This window comes from Lepus europaeus, chromosome 12 (assembly GCF_033115175.1).
Source record: "Lepus europaeus isolate LE1 chromosome 12, mLepTim1.pri, whole genome shotgun sequence".
Lineage (NCBI taxonomy): Eukaryota > Metazoa > Chordata > Mammalia > Lagomorpha > Leporidae > Lepus > Lepus europaeus.
In genome coordinates, this window is record NC_084838.1 from 10,452,993 (window position 1) to 10,468,958 (window position 15,966).

Consider the following 15,966-nt stretch of genomic DNA (forward strand, 5'->3'; position numbering starts at 1 on the left):
AGAGATCAGAGTCTCACTCCCACCAAGTGTACCCCTAAGTCAACACTGTGCAGAGAAAATGAGTCCCAGGTGGTTCTAAACGTTTCAATAAACAGCTATTTTTAAAAAGAGGGATGGGCACTGAGCACATTTGGCACAACTGAAGCGCCTGAACATCCCATCATATCTGAGTGCCGGGTTCCAGTCCCAGCTCCATGTCTGATTCCAGCTTCCTGCTGCCGCACACCCTAGGGAGGCAGCAGCACACTCAGGAACGGATCCCTGCCACCTACAGGGAGACCTGGATTGAGTTCTGGGCTCCTGGCTTTTGCTGGCCCAGACCCGGCTATTGTGAGCATTTGAGAAGTGAACCAGTGAATGGAGGATCTCTCTCTCTCTCTCTGTCTCTCTCTCTCTCTCTCTGTCTCTCTCTGTCTCTGTTTTTTGGTCTTTCAAATAAAATGAAAATAAATAAGTAAAACTTAGAAAGAAACAAGTTAAATTATTTTTCAGAGTAAATTTAATCCAATATATCGCAAGTATCATTTTAATATGTAATCAATGAAAAAAATTTAAATTATGTATTTCACATTCTTTTCACTCACTGAGTCTCTGTAATATAGTACATAATTTGAGCTTATAGCACTTTTTTTAGAGATTTATTTTACTTATTTGATAGAGCTACAGAGAGAGAGGGAGAAATAGAGAAAGAGAGATCTTCCATCTGCTGTCCAGTCCCCAAGTGGCTGCAACAGCCAGGGCTGGGCCAGGCCAAAGCCAGGAGTTTCTTCCAGGTCCCCCATGTAGGTGGCAGGGGCTCAAGGACTTGAGCCATCTTCTGCTGCTTTCTAAGGTGCATTAGCAGGGAGCTAGCTTGGAAGTAGAACAGCTGGGCCTCAAACCGATGCTGATATGGGATGCCGGCATCAGAGGCAGCAGCTTAACCCGCTATACCACAATGCTGGTGCCCTATGGCACTCGTGTGGAATCACTTCATGCAGCCACTGCCTCCTCTGTTGTCCAGGCCAGGACTAGACTTTGTCAGAGAGCAATGTATCATCATGAACTGAGTGACAAAGGCAGGAGCGATTGGAAGCCTCTCAAGTGGGTTTGTTTGCGGTGTGTGTTTTTAGAAAGGCAAAGAGAGATCTCCCATCTGCTAGTTTGCTCCTCAAATGCCTGCAACAGCCAGGGCTGGGCCAGGCCAAAGCCAGGAGCTGGGAACTCCATCTGGGTCTCCCACTTGGGTGGCAGGGACCCAACTACTTGGGCCATCACCTGCTGCCCCCCAGGGTGTGCATAAGCAGGAAGCTGGATTCAGGAGTGGAGGTGGGACCCAAACCCAGGTACTCAGAAGTGAGACATGAGAGTGCCACACGGCATCTTAACTACCACACCAAATGCCTGTGCCTGGATTTTTACTCGCATTACCCTGCCCACCCATCTCCACACCTGCCCGGTGCATCCAGGTGTGCAGGCTGTGCGAGGACAGAGCTGGACTTTTAAGATAAGGGGCTCTGTAGGTTATGGTTCAAATCACGATTTCAAAAGCCAAGCAGGTATTTTCTTTTCCAAGTGCCACATGCCCCTCTGCAAATATGGGGGTGAATCCCTCAAGGATCCAGACATCTAGAGCATAGCCATGGATGGGGTGGAGGGCCAAGACACTTCCCACAAAGTCCCACGTCACAGGAAGTACTGGTCAGTGGGAGCCCTGGGGGCAGTGCCTCACCCCAACAAGGTCTCAAAGGATGAGGACACATGTTCCAGGCTGGGTGGGGTGGGCTAGGTCATTGCACCCCGAGGGGCAGGCCAGAGACAAGGCATAAAGGCTCGGGGCCACTTAAGGGGCTGCCCTGGGTGGGCTGGTGGAGGCTGGATGTTAGGGAGTGCTGAGGTCTTACAACTGGGTGTGGCGTGTTGTGTGACCCTGCATTGCAGAGTGTCCCCTGGTCCCATGTGGAGAATGACAGAGATCAGAGCAGGGTACCCAGGCCAGTAGGGAAGGTAGGGGTGAGGGAGGGGGAGATGGCAAGGACGGCCCTGTGGCGCTGGCTTGGGTAGCTAGAGACGCTGTCCCCCAGTCCCCATGCGGAAATGCTCCGAGAACCATCTCGGTGCACACTGACGCCTGCAGTTTCCACTTTAATGCAGCCACAAAGACACCGTCCCACCCGACCGCCGCCTCCCAAGATCCAGCGCTGGAGGCCCGTGAGTAGCTGGTGGTCCTGCTGTCCCCGCCTAACATTGCCTGAGCCCTCTGTGCCCGGCCTCACTAAACCCCGGGAGTGTGGACTCTCCTGCCTGGCCAAAGACATCCGGGAGCCGGGTTTCTTCAGCTTCCCTCTCTGCGTGGCATGAGCCTGAACTTGCATTTTTCCGGGCTTCTGTCCGCTTTTTCTCATTAAGCCCAGCGGCTGGAAGGGCAGAGCCGTGGGTCGTGGGGGCCGCTGTGTGCCGTGTGTGCTGGGTGTGCATCGTTGGAGCGCATCTTGTGGCGGGGAGCTGTGTTTCCAGCCAATGAGCTTTAAAAGCCTGGCTCCAGATGCGTCAGCCCCACCGCAAAAGAAGCCTAAGCCCAGCAGCAGGGAGCTCGCTCCCGCTGTGTCTTGATTTGGAAATGCAATTGATGTCCTCTCCCTGGGAACAGAGGCTGCACCCAGAGAATACAGGGCCGGCTCAGAAGCAGACAGGGGCCACACGTGGAGATCCACCTTCCCACGTGAAGCACCAAGTGCAGTGAACACGCAGGACACAACGCGGCTGACCCGCCAGAGTCAGGGAACAGAGTGGGTGAGCCGCCCCGTGCTTAAAGAGCAGTGCCGCGGGCAAGTCCTGGGCGTGGGTGCCGTGCTAAGTGTCGACTGTAATAACCCAAGCAGTTGCATGTGTGTGGGGAACCTGCCAGCACTGGTTGGTGAGGGCTGACGACCAATGCAGGAGTTCACAACAGCCACCACTCCACGGCTTTGGAAAAGGGGCCAGCCGTGATGGGAGGACCCCACAAACGGGTGTCCCGCCCCGTCCTGCCCTCCACAGTGCGCACGTCCAGTTCCATCTCTCAAGGGCATAGAAGCTGGGCTGAACCACGTGTCTGTGTTGAACGTGTGGTGCCTGCCCCCAGCACCCACTGGGTAGCTGCTCCATGGGCGGATGCAGACACTCCCTGGAGCTGCTTCGCCGCCGTGTGTGGCAGTTGGAGGGATAGGAGGGCCCTGAGTCTGGAGTTCCAGCCACACTACATGACCGACTCCCTTGTCACCCAGCCAGCCGGCAAAGGCTGGACGGCTCCCACTCTGTCACAGGAAGCGCCTGCAGGGCCGGACCCTGGGCGATGCACTGAGCATCTTAGTGCGGAGGTTAGGAGCGTGACCTGGGGAGTCAGCAGAGCCAGGCGCGAATGCTGACACTGTGTGACCCCGGGCAAGGCTGGAAGCTCCATGAGCCCCACTTCTGTCTGTGGGAACGAATGTGGGGGACATTGGTAACGTCCTCTCACTGAGCAGGGTCTGCCTCTTGTGGCCCCTGAGGAGTGGCCACCATTTTCCCGGGATCTTACAGTCAGCAAGCTGTTTTCCGGGTACCTCACCACGTGGCTCAACAGTGCGGGTGGCATTGTCTGCGCCCATTTCAGAGATGAGAAAGCTGACGCTTGATAACTTAACCCCACTTCCTTGACTGTAGGTAGGGTCACAGGACTCTGGAAGCTGTGGTCTTTCCTGAACTCCCAGCTCCCCGGACCCTCCGCCTCCGTGGAAGTGGAAACAGGTTCATGAGCAGCTGGCTGGGCTTCCCGCGGAATCTCTAAGGCGTGGTCAGAGCCCAGCAGGGACAGAGCAGTGACAAGAACTCCCATGTATTGTGGGGTGGGCATTTGGCCTGCTGTTGAGACCCCAGCATCCTGCATCCGAGCGCCCAGTTCCCCATTCCAGTTTGCTATCCCAGCGCAGAACCCAGCAGGCAGCAGCTCAAGTGGTCAGGCCCTGCCACTCACCTGGGAGACCTGGGCTCAGCTCCCAGCTCCCAGCTCCAGCCTGGCCCAGTCCTGGTCTTTGCAGGCGTTTGGGAAGTGAGCCAGCAGCTGGGAGTTCTGTCTGTGCATCTTATCTCTCTGTCTCCTTTTCCTAATGTTTTGGTTTTACATTTATCGAATACTTTTCACGTGCCTAGGACTGAACTGGGCCTTGCATCATGACTGTCTCATTGAGCCTGACAACAGCCCAGACACAAGCTGTTCCCCAGCTTGTAGCCAAGGCCACAGGGGCTGGCCTGTGAGGTCCCACCTGCCCCGTCCACTGCCTCCCTGTTCCCAGCAGATAGCCGTCCCTTGAGTGACAGCCAGTGGGCAGCTCTCGGAACTCCCCCTTGAGACCTGGGATCCGGGGCAGACAGGGACTCGGTCAGGAAGCATGGTTCAGGTCAGGATCACTGCTCCTGGGAAAACCTTCAGTAATGGGGTCAGCAGCAGTGGATTCCGGGTAGTCTCATGGATTCTGGGTGGGGGAGGGGTGGGAGAGGACTCATCAGCCACACCCCCTGGCACTGAGGACTTGGGTCAGGGGCAGCCATGGCCATTACAGAAAGCCAGAGGCCAGCTGCCCGTGCCCCTGGGCTGCTGGTGCTGGAGGTGGCTAGCCCGACTCGCAGAGCTGCACCCCCTGGCTCTGTGGCGTGCTGCAGACACAGGTATCCAGCTGGGCCTCCTGGGCTTGGAGGTCAAAGAGGCCTTCTGGTCTGAATCACAGGCCGGCCACTTCCTGGCCATGGGACTCTAGGCAAGAGCCTTCGTTTCATCATCTGTGAAATGGGCATAGCAGTTCCCACTCAGCGAGGGTAGTGAGGTCATACATGTGTGGCACCTGGCGCGGCCCCTGGTGTGCAGTGGGCACATCTGTCAAGCGGGGCCACTGAGACACCAGTCTGGGAGCCCCAGCGGGGCTGTGCTTCTGGAGTCCCATGGTCCCCCAGGCTGTAGGAGACGTCCCTCTGCTAGCATTCACGCAGGCTTCTCCAGTGGACTCCCCTGCACACCCGGTGAGAGCCTGGGACACAGGGACCGGAGCCCCTCCAGGCCCTGACAAACTCCCACGTCCATGACAGCGCTGGCAGAAGCAGCGGGGAGCCTGCCATTCAGCCCTTCTGGAAGGGGCTGTGTGTCCCGGCCCCTGTGGCTGCAGTCCAGATGTGGCCAGAGGACTTGGGCTTTCTTTTCAAAAAGAAGAGAAAGGGAAAAGCAGAAGCAAACCACACCAGCGCCTTGTGGACCTGGGGGGCCGTGCCAGGGCCCATCCGGGAGGAGCAGGCTGCACTCAGCCTGCAAGCGAGGTGCTTCCTAAGCTCCGTATTTATTATTTCTTGCTCGCCATTAAAATCAAATGGACTCGGTGCTTTTGTATTCAATACACATTTAACCCTGCCGACTTAGATTTCTCAGGTTTTAAATCCAGTGGGGAATTGGCTGCCTTCCCAGCTCTCCCTGCCAGGCCCCCTGAAACAGAGCTGGAAGTCCCTGCTCAGCGTTTTCTCCCCCAGCACTGCTGGGCTTCTGCCCTGGTGGGGCCAGCGCTGGGTGCGTGTGGGCCACCTCCCCTCTACCCCGCCTGGGCACCCCAGAAAGACGGCCGTGTTCACTGAAATATGACGGGACGTGTCTGCTTCGTCTTGCGATGCAGCCTTAATTAAACCATTTTGGCTGTATGTGTGTCTGTGCCTGGTTGTGGTCTACGGCCATGAGAGAGAGAGAGAGAGAGTGTGTGTGTGTGTGTGTGTGTGAGTGAGAGAGAGAGAGAGAGAGATGCACGAACATGTGCCCTCACCTCGTGTGCACGCCTCTGTGAGTGTCTAGGCGGCTGCGTAGCTGGAGCCCCGAGGCCTCCTAGTGTCTGGGTGTTGTCTGTCTGGGAGCACAGTTGTCTGTCCCACTTTGTCCACCCCGACCAGGTGTGTGTGGCTCCGGGTGCACCTGCAGCCATGCATGCTGGGGGGGATGATCTCCGGTCCGTTGTGCCTTGGCCTCCCTCCCCTGCCTCTGCGCTGCCATCCCCTCCCCCCACCCCCCTCCCTGCACTGTCTGTTTTATCATCCCTAATGAAGCAGTCTCCTCCATCGATCCCGCTGATTGCCAACCCATTCCTTTTGTTTGTTGGCGCTGAGCCATTCAGCGGCACTCTGACAGCTCAGCTCGTCTAATTAGCTCTGTTGTTCTTTTTCCCCATGTTTCACCACGTTGCAAGTTCAGTTGAAGTTGCCACAAACTTAATCCCCCCATTTCAGCCACAAGTTCACATTCTTAACCCGCCTTTATTGTAGCAGGGAGCAGCCCGGTGCAAGGCCAAGCTGACAGGCCTTAATGTCTGACCTTGCCTGAAAGCCCCCCTCCCTGCACCCCAGGGCCGCCCGGGGCAGGGGCAGAGCTGCTCCTGCACCCCAGCTGCACTCCTGCCTTTGTGGGGAGCAGCCTGGGGGACCGCCCCAGCCTGGGGATCCTGTTTACCTCGCTCTGACTGGGGAAACCCATTCAGGGTCGGGATGGGGGGTGGGCAGAGCCATTTGTTCAAACGCTCCCGAGTGTGTGCAGAAGGGCCGACGGTTCTGATGACAGTGGTAGTGACAGCAACAGTATGATGCACTTCCTAGATGGCACACAGCTACCTTCAGTTGTCTCTAACAGCCCTGCTGGGCAACCACGGTACTCCAGGCACAGTGCAGGGTGCTAGGAAGGATGGCAGTGACCCTGGCAGTCACTGGACGTCCACGTTACCCAAGCAAAGAGGCCATGCAGGGTGGGCATGGCCAGAGCCCCTCCTGGGTACCACGCCCCACACTGCAGAGGCCCAGTAACCCCACAGATGCCAGCAGGTGTGGTGGCACGCACTTGGCTTTTGCCACATCTCAGACTTGCCAGGCAAGGCTGAGACGGGACTAGCCAGTCCAGAGGAAGCACTTGGTTCAAGCAGGCATGTACAGACTTGAGGCCTCGGCGACACCCCATAAAGACCGACCTTTCACGCAGGCACCATCCGTGACCTGTGTTCCTCGGCCCTCATTCAGGGAGAGGGCCGGGGGATATGCAGCAACGTGTCTTCAGCCCCCAGCGCCAGGATGCTGGTTCACTTTTATTGGCAGCGAAATTCACAGACAGCCCAGCTCCCGACCCATCCCTCTGTGGTGCTGGAAATGTTCAGGAATGGCGGTGCCCAGTTTTAAGGACCCGATAGGTCTCCAGAGCACACCTGGAAGTCCTCAGCCTGACGCCTGTCACAGGCTCTGGCGGGGCCCCGTGTGGCTGTCAGACACAGCAGGACAGAAAGACCCATCTCATCACTGCCTCGGAGGCTGCGGGGTGGGAGAGGCCTCTGCCCCCCACCACGCCCACCGCCAGCCTGCAGGCCAGGTCCACACAGTGAGCTGAGCCACGCGATGTGTACAGCAGCCAAGCTGAGCTCCGCCGGGGGGACTGGCACGGGGATGCCCTGGGGAGCAAAACACGGTGTCGCATTGGCACTGGCACTCCTGATGCTATCCTTTGCCTTCCTCCCTACCATCCAAGAGGAAAATAAGCTTCCGGAGACCCAGCCGGAGAGGAAGCAGAGCAAGTGATGTGTGTGCAGGCAGCGAGTCTGAGTGAAGCCCCCCTGTTCTGTGAAAACAGCGTCTGGGCTCCTGAGGGAGGCCAGGGAGGATTCGCCACCAAAGGCGGCCGCCTCCTTGCGAGTCCCATGTGGGCGTCCCCTCACCAGCCCACAGCTCCACGCTGTCCCCACGCTGCGACCTGGAGACCGTGCTCTTTGGGACAACCACGCTGATTTGAGAGGCCACAGAGTTCCAACAAACCCCAAATGTTCTGCAGATTAACCGGGGTGTTTCTGGGACAGGCGGGGCTTTTGCTGCCTGTACCTTAAAAGTCCCTAAGTGTGTATTCTGGGGCCGCACATCCAAACCTTCCAGCAGGTTCCTGTCCAGCTCTCCCCACTCACTGCTTCTTGGGCATCTCCCGTTCTAGGTGCGCCCGCCCCGTCCACACGTGGTCAGGAGACCGAAGAGCAACATCCCAGCAGAAGGCCGGAGGACGTCGGTGTCCAGCCCTGAACAGTGAGTAGCCCACCACTGTGCCTGCCTCTGTCTGCGGGGACCCAGTGCCCCGGCCTTTGACAGCTCCCCGGGGAGCCGCGAGCAGGTGTTTCATAGGGAGCCGGTCGGAGAGCAGGGTTTGGTGCTCTTGCAGCGCCGGCTTCCACTTGTTCTGGTTGTCAGACCAGCGAGGGCCCCGTGGGCCAGGGAGCCAGGCTGGTTCTGTAGAGGTGGAGCCCACAGAGCACCCAGACAGGCCCAGAAGGTGCCAGGCCTCTGATGCCAGGCACGTGGTACATAGGTAGGGTCAGGAAGCTGGCTGGGGAGACCACCTGCTTAACACAGGCCACATGTGCTAGGCCCAGTGGTTCTCATGGTGTCTGCGGCTTGGACTTTATATAAAGGTGCTTGAAAAAGTCCGTGAGGGAATGGAAGGAAGATGCGTTCATGTTGGTACTAAACATGTGGTGATGCATGCCTGGTTTTCTCATCATACGTGTTGTTCGTGAACTTGAGGGAAGACCCCTTGTACACAAGTCTGTCCTGACCCATGAGCGCCCCGCCAGGACCCTTGCTCCCCTGTGCTCTGCTTTATCTCACTGTGGTTTGCCTCCTGTACACACCACCCCCAGCCCCCCAGGGGTTCCACCCAGCCCCTAGCACCGACCCGGCTCAAGTCACTTGCTGAGTAGCTGCTGGAGAGAGGAGGTGAATGGGTGCAGCGGGCACTGAGCTGTGGCCAGAGGCTGAGCGGAGCTGAAAGCGGGGACAGCCCTGACTCCAGGCTGTCTGGAGAAGGCAGCTCCACCTCCCCTCTGCCCGAGGCGCATGGCCCTTGGTTTCTGCCCAGACCACCCGGCAGCCACGGCCTGGCTCCCTGTGACGCCTGGTCTCAGGTCGCGGCGGGGAGCCTGAAAGGGACCCTAGAGGCCTTTGAGCAGCAAGGGGAGATGCCCGCCGCGGCCCCCACCCTGTCAGCAAATCTCCCAGGTGAAGGAGTGATGAGGGAGGGCGGCTCCCAGCCAGAGAGGAAGCCTAAAGAAAGAAGCAGTTCTGAAATGTCACCCGTGGCCTGGCCCAGGCGCAGGACGCGGGGGCTCTCCCAGGATGCTCTGCTTCGCGCCTGGGTCCTGCTTGAGGCCGCTGCGTCGTTTTGATGGGACCAGCCTTCCTGACAGCTCTCAGAGTGTGTGTGTGTGTGTGTGTGTGTGTGTGTGTAGACTTTGGAACAGGGCACTCCTGAAGTTGGGAGTGGGTTTAACTCTGCTCTGCACGGTGCCTCCTGGGGTTGTTGAGAGCTTTTTCCCGGCCCCGCCTGGCGTGGATTAGCATTGCCCCCTTGTGGAGAGAAGGCTGCAGAGTTCCTGATGCTACTGATTGCTCCAGAGGGCGATGAGATGAGTCATGTTTCTTGTAAGTCACCCGCGCTAAGCCTTTGAGACCCTGGCCTGGGCTTCAGGGTCCCAGACCTGCAGCTGTCGAGCTGTAACCTCAGATATTTCTGCACGGCCCAGACCACCCCAGCTCCACACCGAAGCCAAGCGCGGTACCCCACCCACCGCAGCCAGCAGAGGCTTCTCGGGGCCCACTGACAGGAAGTGACTCTCCCGTACCTGCTTAAGGGCCAGCATCTGATATCTGATAAGCCCATTTTCCTGGGCTGTGCCTGAACCGCGCCAGTAGCACAGTTAGTTTCTTGGGCAGTGAATCCTGTTTGCATTTCGGGAAACACGTGGGGTTGGAATGACCCAGTGGGAGCACGGGGGCCGGCCTGGCGGGCTGGCAAGCCAGCAGGGACAGCAAACTGAGGTTTTCTGCAAGCACCCGCCACGGTGGCCGCGCCGTGAGGCATTGGGGACGTGCGCTCGGGGATGCCATTCCGAGGGGTTCATTTCCCGTTGTTCCAATGAGGCGAGGGATGCTGCCCCCCTACAACGCCAGGGCCACTTGTGGTGCAGCCGGCGAGTTTCCCAGCTGCCTGCCCCGCCCCCACGGCACCCCCACCCCCACCTCCCAGCTCCGCGTCACAGCAGCACTTGGATGTGTTTTTCTCAACTGTCATCAGCTCCAGCTGGCAAGACCAACTTCTTGAAACACAGGAAGCATCCAGCGGAAAATATTTTAATAAAACAGACTCCTCATAAAATATTGTTCTGAGGGGTGGGGGGTGGGGGGCAAGAGCGGCTCCACCAACCTGTTGGCTGGGCCCCGTGCTGGGAGGCAGAGCCGTGGGGGCCTGGGTCGGACACATGGCCTCGGTGCCTGGCGCTTTCATCTGGCCCGGGCTTTCTGGAATCGCCAATCTTTGTCTCCCCTGGGAATATCAAAGTGCATCGGAAACTTGGAGACTCCGGGCAGCAGGAAGGGATGCAGGACTTTTGAAGTCACGAGGAAGGAGTCCAGGCTCCTGGCTTCTCGCCCCGGCTCTCACTTCCAGCAGCTCATTAAATCATTAGCTCCGCGGCCAGCAAGACGGAGCAGATTAGGAATCAGACCGCTCCCTGCAGAGGCCCAGCGCCCCAGGGTCCACCCAGGCCCAGCAGCCTCCGGCCAGTCCGTCGTGGAAGCTGTCTCTTCTCCCCAGCCGACGTCTGTCCGTCCATTGCTCCATCTGTGCGTTCACCCATCCGTCTGCTCCTTGAGCAAAACTCTTGGGAAACCCCCGCAGTGCCCACTGCCTAGGTTCTAAAAGGGGCACCTTGACAAGCGGTTGCCACGCCGACCCTTTTTCTCTTGCTTTTCCCAAAGTGAAGCTTTCCCACATCAAATTCTCTGCCTCAGTGGAGAGTGGGTTTCCTGCTTCCTTCAAACCAATGTCTTTGCTGGAAGAACCCTTCGGGAAGACCCTGGAGAAGACATTCCCTGCGTGTTTCAGATGACGCGTGCTGATTCACGCTGGGGTTCTGTTTCTCTTCAGGGTGGTGCTGGCCACGCCCCTCCCCAGAGTACCTGCTTCTGGGCTGGCGCTTAGGGCTTAGAGTTCAGAGGGAGAGGCTGTGGGGTACAGGCCAGGCAGCAGGAGGCACAGCTGAGCGCTTGTGGTATTCTCAGCCTCCTAGGCTGGTGTTGTTTCCCTTCCACAGGGAGAGAACACAGGCTCAGGAAGTGTCTGTGGCCTGTGTTCCCGAGGTCCCCCGGGTAAGGAGGTGCCAGGACCAGAGTCCCTTGCACTCTGCTGTCCTGGAGGCAGAACTGGGCATCCGCTCCCAGGCTGGCTTTGCCCAGACAGCAGCGCTGCATCCCGTTGTGCAGCACGCTCTGCCCTGCCTCTGGTCCCGCGAGGCTGGGGCTGGGAATCGGGGCTCACTGCCACAGAAGCAGTGTCCACCGTGGTCCGAGTGTTTCCCCTTGGGCAAGGAGAGAGGAGCGATGCGGCCATAGGCCGCCCGGGAACTGGAGTATCTGGTCATCAGAATTGCCTCACCGGACCCCAGTGCGAAGGCCACGCAAGACAAAAATGGGATGAGAAGCAGCCGCCGAAAGCAGTGAGAAGCTGCCCAGAGCCAGCTCTGAGAGCCCCTCGCCGGTGTCCGGCTCAGCCAGGCATGCACGCACTCTGGAGAAAGGTGGCCACAGGTCACAATGGGGATAGTGTGGCTGGTGGTCCGGGGTGTGGGCAGGACCTCGTGCAGCCTGCCCTCTGTATAGCATGAAGCCCGCTGCCATCCAAGGAGCCTGGCCCTGCCCGGTCACTTCCTCAGCTGGCAGGGACCGCACCACCGGTCTCCAGTGCAGCCTCGGCCCTCACACTCCCATGCTGCCTCTGCCCACGGCGGCAGGCTTCCCGGACATCACGGCGAACTTCCGTGTTGTCGTTTTCAGTTTACATCTGCCATGCGCACCTGCAACACCCCTCCCCCAGTAGTCAGAAGCTCCTCCTGGGCGGGGGCCGGGTGATCCTCGGCTGTGACTCCCTGTCCCTAGCCACAGCCTAGCCTGGGCCTCTGCTCAGAGGTGTTTTCTGGATGCTTGAATGAACAAAGGAATCCATTAACCTCGAGGCGCAGTGTACCAGCTCTGCACCCTAGAGAGGTGGCAGGGGTGCTGGGTGACCGCCACCCACCATGTGCCACGCATGATCAGGACATGGCTCTGAAGCTGCCGGCACCTGCCTTGCCCTGCCCTGCTCTGCCTTCTGAGAGCCGGGAGCTCTAGTCAGGCCTGGGAGCAGGGCTGCAAGATGCCAGCTGGGCCCTGGGCCCCAGGGGCTGGGGGCAGCTGTCTTCGGCTCTACCCCCTGGCAGGCTGCCAGGACCCACTCCCCGAGCAGCCAGGAGTCCAAACACCCAGCAGAAGGTCACAGACCCAATTAGCGGAACGAGAAGCTCCTGACCCAACTCACGCCCTCCTCCCCATGTGTTCTGGGCCCTGCAGACAAAGCCAAGCCTGGAGCAGACATAGAGCCTGTGCCCAACTGGAAAAGCAAGGACTGCCAAGAAGCCCCCACCCCACCCACAAGGAGCCTCCAAGGATCCGAAGCAGCTCCCAGGAAGACCTGAGATCCTGCTGTCTCTCAGCCACCCTGCCCGCCGGGGCGGGGGGAGGGGCTGTTCCCAGGAGTGGCCAGCGCAGGGGGAGTGCGGTCCAGCTGCAAAACCAAGCCTGTGGGGTGCTTGAGGAAGGAGGGGTCCCATCCTGCAGATGCCAGTGCCTTCAGGCCCCTCTGAGGGGCCTCACCAGCCCAGACCAGACCCTGCCCCTCCCACACATCAGGTTGCCATTTCTCAGGTGGCTGTCACGTGCCCAGCGCTCCCACACGTCATGTCATCTTGTCGGTTAACCTCCCACCCGGCCAAGGTCTCGGCAGCCGCACAGGAGCCACAGCCCTGCAGGCGAAGTGATGTGTGCAAGATTGGTGCGGGGGAGCAGGCAGGCAGGAAGGAGTGCGCATGCGGGCGGGGAAGTGTTTAAGCTTTAGATGTGTGAGTGTGGCTTTGGGCCTCACCCAACCCGAGAGGGAGAGACATTGGGGCGGCCCAGCCAGGAAGACTTCCTGCTCCCTGCTGTGTCTGCCACGCCACGGCCTCCCACGTCACCTTCAGCGCGTGTGCTACCTCGAGCCCGCCACCACCTGCTCCCTACCAGCCCCGCGGCCTCTTCTCTTGAACTCTGACACCCTAGGCCTGCTCTTCTACTGTTACACTGTCACACCCACACCCACCGCTGTACTTGGGATGGAAACCCTGTGCCCACGTTGCCTCCCCAACCCCCATCCTGGCCAGAAAGGCTGCAATGGCAGGAGCACCATCTTGCCCCCCAGCAGCCAGGGCCGAGCCTGCATGGGGGGACCATCGCCCGGAATCTGTTTGCTGGCAGGCAGATGTGGCTTGCCGACGGTACCTGGGTCAGCGCTGGGCACTGTACAAAACCCCTGACATCTTCATTTACCTCTCACGAGACCCTCAGGAGGGCTGTGGCATCCCCCATCCTCACAGGAGGCTGGAGAGGGAGGGGGCGTCATGGTGATTCTGCAAAGCAGGACCTGGCCCCGACCTGGGCCCATCCTTGCCCATCAGCTGCCCCCACGGCAGAGCCCCATCATGGAGGGACCTGGAGGTGGCCAGGCCTGTGGCAGTGACCGTGCCATGTGCTGGGGTGAAAGGGTCCTCCACACAGCGGTCGCCCGCTCCCCTTCATTACTCCCGGAGGCCAAGCCCTGGCTGGGTTTTTCCACACACCCCCCCATCTTTATCTCAAGTACATTTAAATGTCAATTAAATTTGAAATATCTACATTTGTCAGCATTTCATTTTGGGCCAGCGTGACGTGCTGCTGATTTGTCCACGCGATGTGACACATGAAAAAAAAAAAAAAAAAAAAACTCTGGAGATGCAGATCTTCCTCATTAAAAACTGAGCCGGCGCGGTCCCGGCGCGAAGGAGAGCACAGAGCTCGTCCCGCTCCCTGACGCCCGTGTCTCTGACATGGTATTTAAAAAGGAACAGCCTCGCCTGTCACCACTGTCACACGCGTGCACTACCCAGCGACACGTTAAACCAAACATTAGACAGGGCTCGCAAGTCATCCGCACAGGAGCCCCGCGCCCAGACGAGGTGGGCAGAGGTGGCGGCAGCCGTGGGGGGACGGCGGGGTCTGAGCGATGACGGACAGCGGCCCCTTCTGTCGCCCCCAGACTCCAGCCATCCTCGCTGGGTAGCCACGCTCGCCACGACCTGCCTTTTCACAGGCAGCCCTTTGTGTGCAGTGAAACCCAGGGAAGTGCTGGGTGGCAGACTGCAGGGTAGTAGCTGAATTGGGTTAATGAGGGAAAAGATACAGTTTTTTTTTTTTTTTTCCTCTTCTCAAATTCTGCCTTAAGCTAATAAAAAATTTAAACCTGGACGTTTTCGACGGTTCATCCTTTATCTCTGACAAATATCTGACTGTTTTGTGGGAGAGCACGAGCTGCTGAATTTAAATAAGTTTATTTGGAAATTGCACCTTTCTGTTAAAGAAGTGGAAGGGGGGAACACCCCATCTCTCCCTTCATTGTTTCAGCTCCAGGAAGCCAAAGAGGCAGGATCCCGTGGCCCTGCAGAGTCAGGCAAAGCCAGAGTCAGTTCCTGGCTCCACCTCCAGCTGCTGTGTGACCCCTGGCAAGGGACTCACCCTCTCTGAGCCTGGGCTTTGCTTTTCTGTCTTTTTTGTCTGCAAAGTGGGGATGTGGAAAGGCATTAGTGAGAGACTGTACGGGCAGCACTCAGCCCAACGCTTGTGCAGCCAGTGTCATCGCCGTTGCCCGTGTAGCCAGGCCTGACGCAGCTCCGAGCTGACCGAACCCCAGCAAGTGTCTCACCATGGCACCCTGTCGCTTCTAAGAGTCAGGTGGCCTGTCATCCTGGGCCTCTCGTGGAGGCCAGGGGAGCCAGGAACAGGGTTTGGGAGCCGGAGTTCCTACCCCGTCCCTACCCCACCCCTCGGCATCCCCGCCATCACAGAGTGTGGGAGGCACTGGGTTTTGACAGCGGACGCACACAGACTGTCAGCTCTCATGGGAATCCAGGAGCTCCTGGCGGGTTTGGAGGCATCTCCTCTTGTGCCTTGTGGTCATCTGTGCTTTCGTGTCCACGCCAGGGAGGGCTATGTGCAGGGCCGGTGGTCAGGAAGGCGCTGGCGAAGGACTTCATTCTGCCTGACCCAAGCACGGGCCCGCGTCTCCTGCCCTGGAGGGGGGCGGCCTGGGTTAGAATCGCTTCCTGGCCGGGTCCTTGGTCACATGACCCCCCTCACCCAGTGCTCAGCCAGCCCGCGCTGGGTCTGCACAGAGCCAGCAGGCAGAAGGTGCCCCGTGGTCAGGTGCATGGCTGGACAGACATCTGGACTCAGCAGGGCTCCCCCTCTGCATGAGCCGCACAGCCATGCCTTCCTGCCGGGCTGCAGAGAAGTCTGGGAGGCCCCAGCACTGCTGTTGCCCACCCCTTCCCCGGGATACCTGATGCCCTTGCCCTGGCGTAGCCCCACCCCATCCCCCATGGCAGGGCAGGGCAGCACGGAGCTGCCCACTGTGCTAGTGCTGTGCCCCAGGTACCCTCGAGTGGCTTAGCTGAGGTATGGAATCTGTGGGAGGTTCAATGGGGTAGGAGCACCAGGACACACAGCCAGGAGAGCAGACTCCGCCTGGGCCCCCCCAGAAATGCCCTTTAGACCATGGCCCCAAGACTGAAGAGCAGGGAATGTACCGATGGGCCAGGAGGGGCAAGGAGACAGGAGCGTGGGGGCGTTAAAGGACCCCGGGTGCTGCTGAAACGCAGGCAAGGGGGCTGGAGGCCGCAGGGGAGGGCAGCAGCGTGCAGCACGGCCTCTGCCCAGCCTGGAGCTCGGAGCTGGCACCGCCCAAGGCAGCCCTGCCCCTGCCAGGCAGCACATCCCTACTCTCCCTCCACGCTCGCCTGCACAGAGCAGCCCAGCGCTGGAAAG

The 15,966-nt window shown here is 59.2% G+C and overlaps 1 protein-coding gene across 8 annotated transcripts in view; it reads left to right on the top strand.

Annotated features, from left to right (window-relative positions):
• DENND1A (DENN domain containing 1A) overlaps positions 1-15,966 on the top strand; it is a 566,150-nt gene that overhangs the window by 542,703 nt on the left and 7,481 nt on the right. For 6 of the 8 annotated variants that reach the window (XM_062207587.1, XM_062207591.1, XM_062207594.1 and 3 more), the window contains 2 exons: positions 2,134-2,190; positions 7,982-8,070. In XM_062207587.1, coding sequence (XP_062063571.1) covers positions 2,134-2,190; positions 7,982-8,070 — 146 coding nt within the window. Of the gene's footprint in view, positions 1-2,133; positions 2,191-7,981; positions 8,071-12,423; positions 14,947-15,966 lie in introns of those variants that run through there. The other 2 variants (XM_062207592.1, XM_062207586.1) reach the window with 2 other exon arrangements.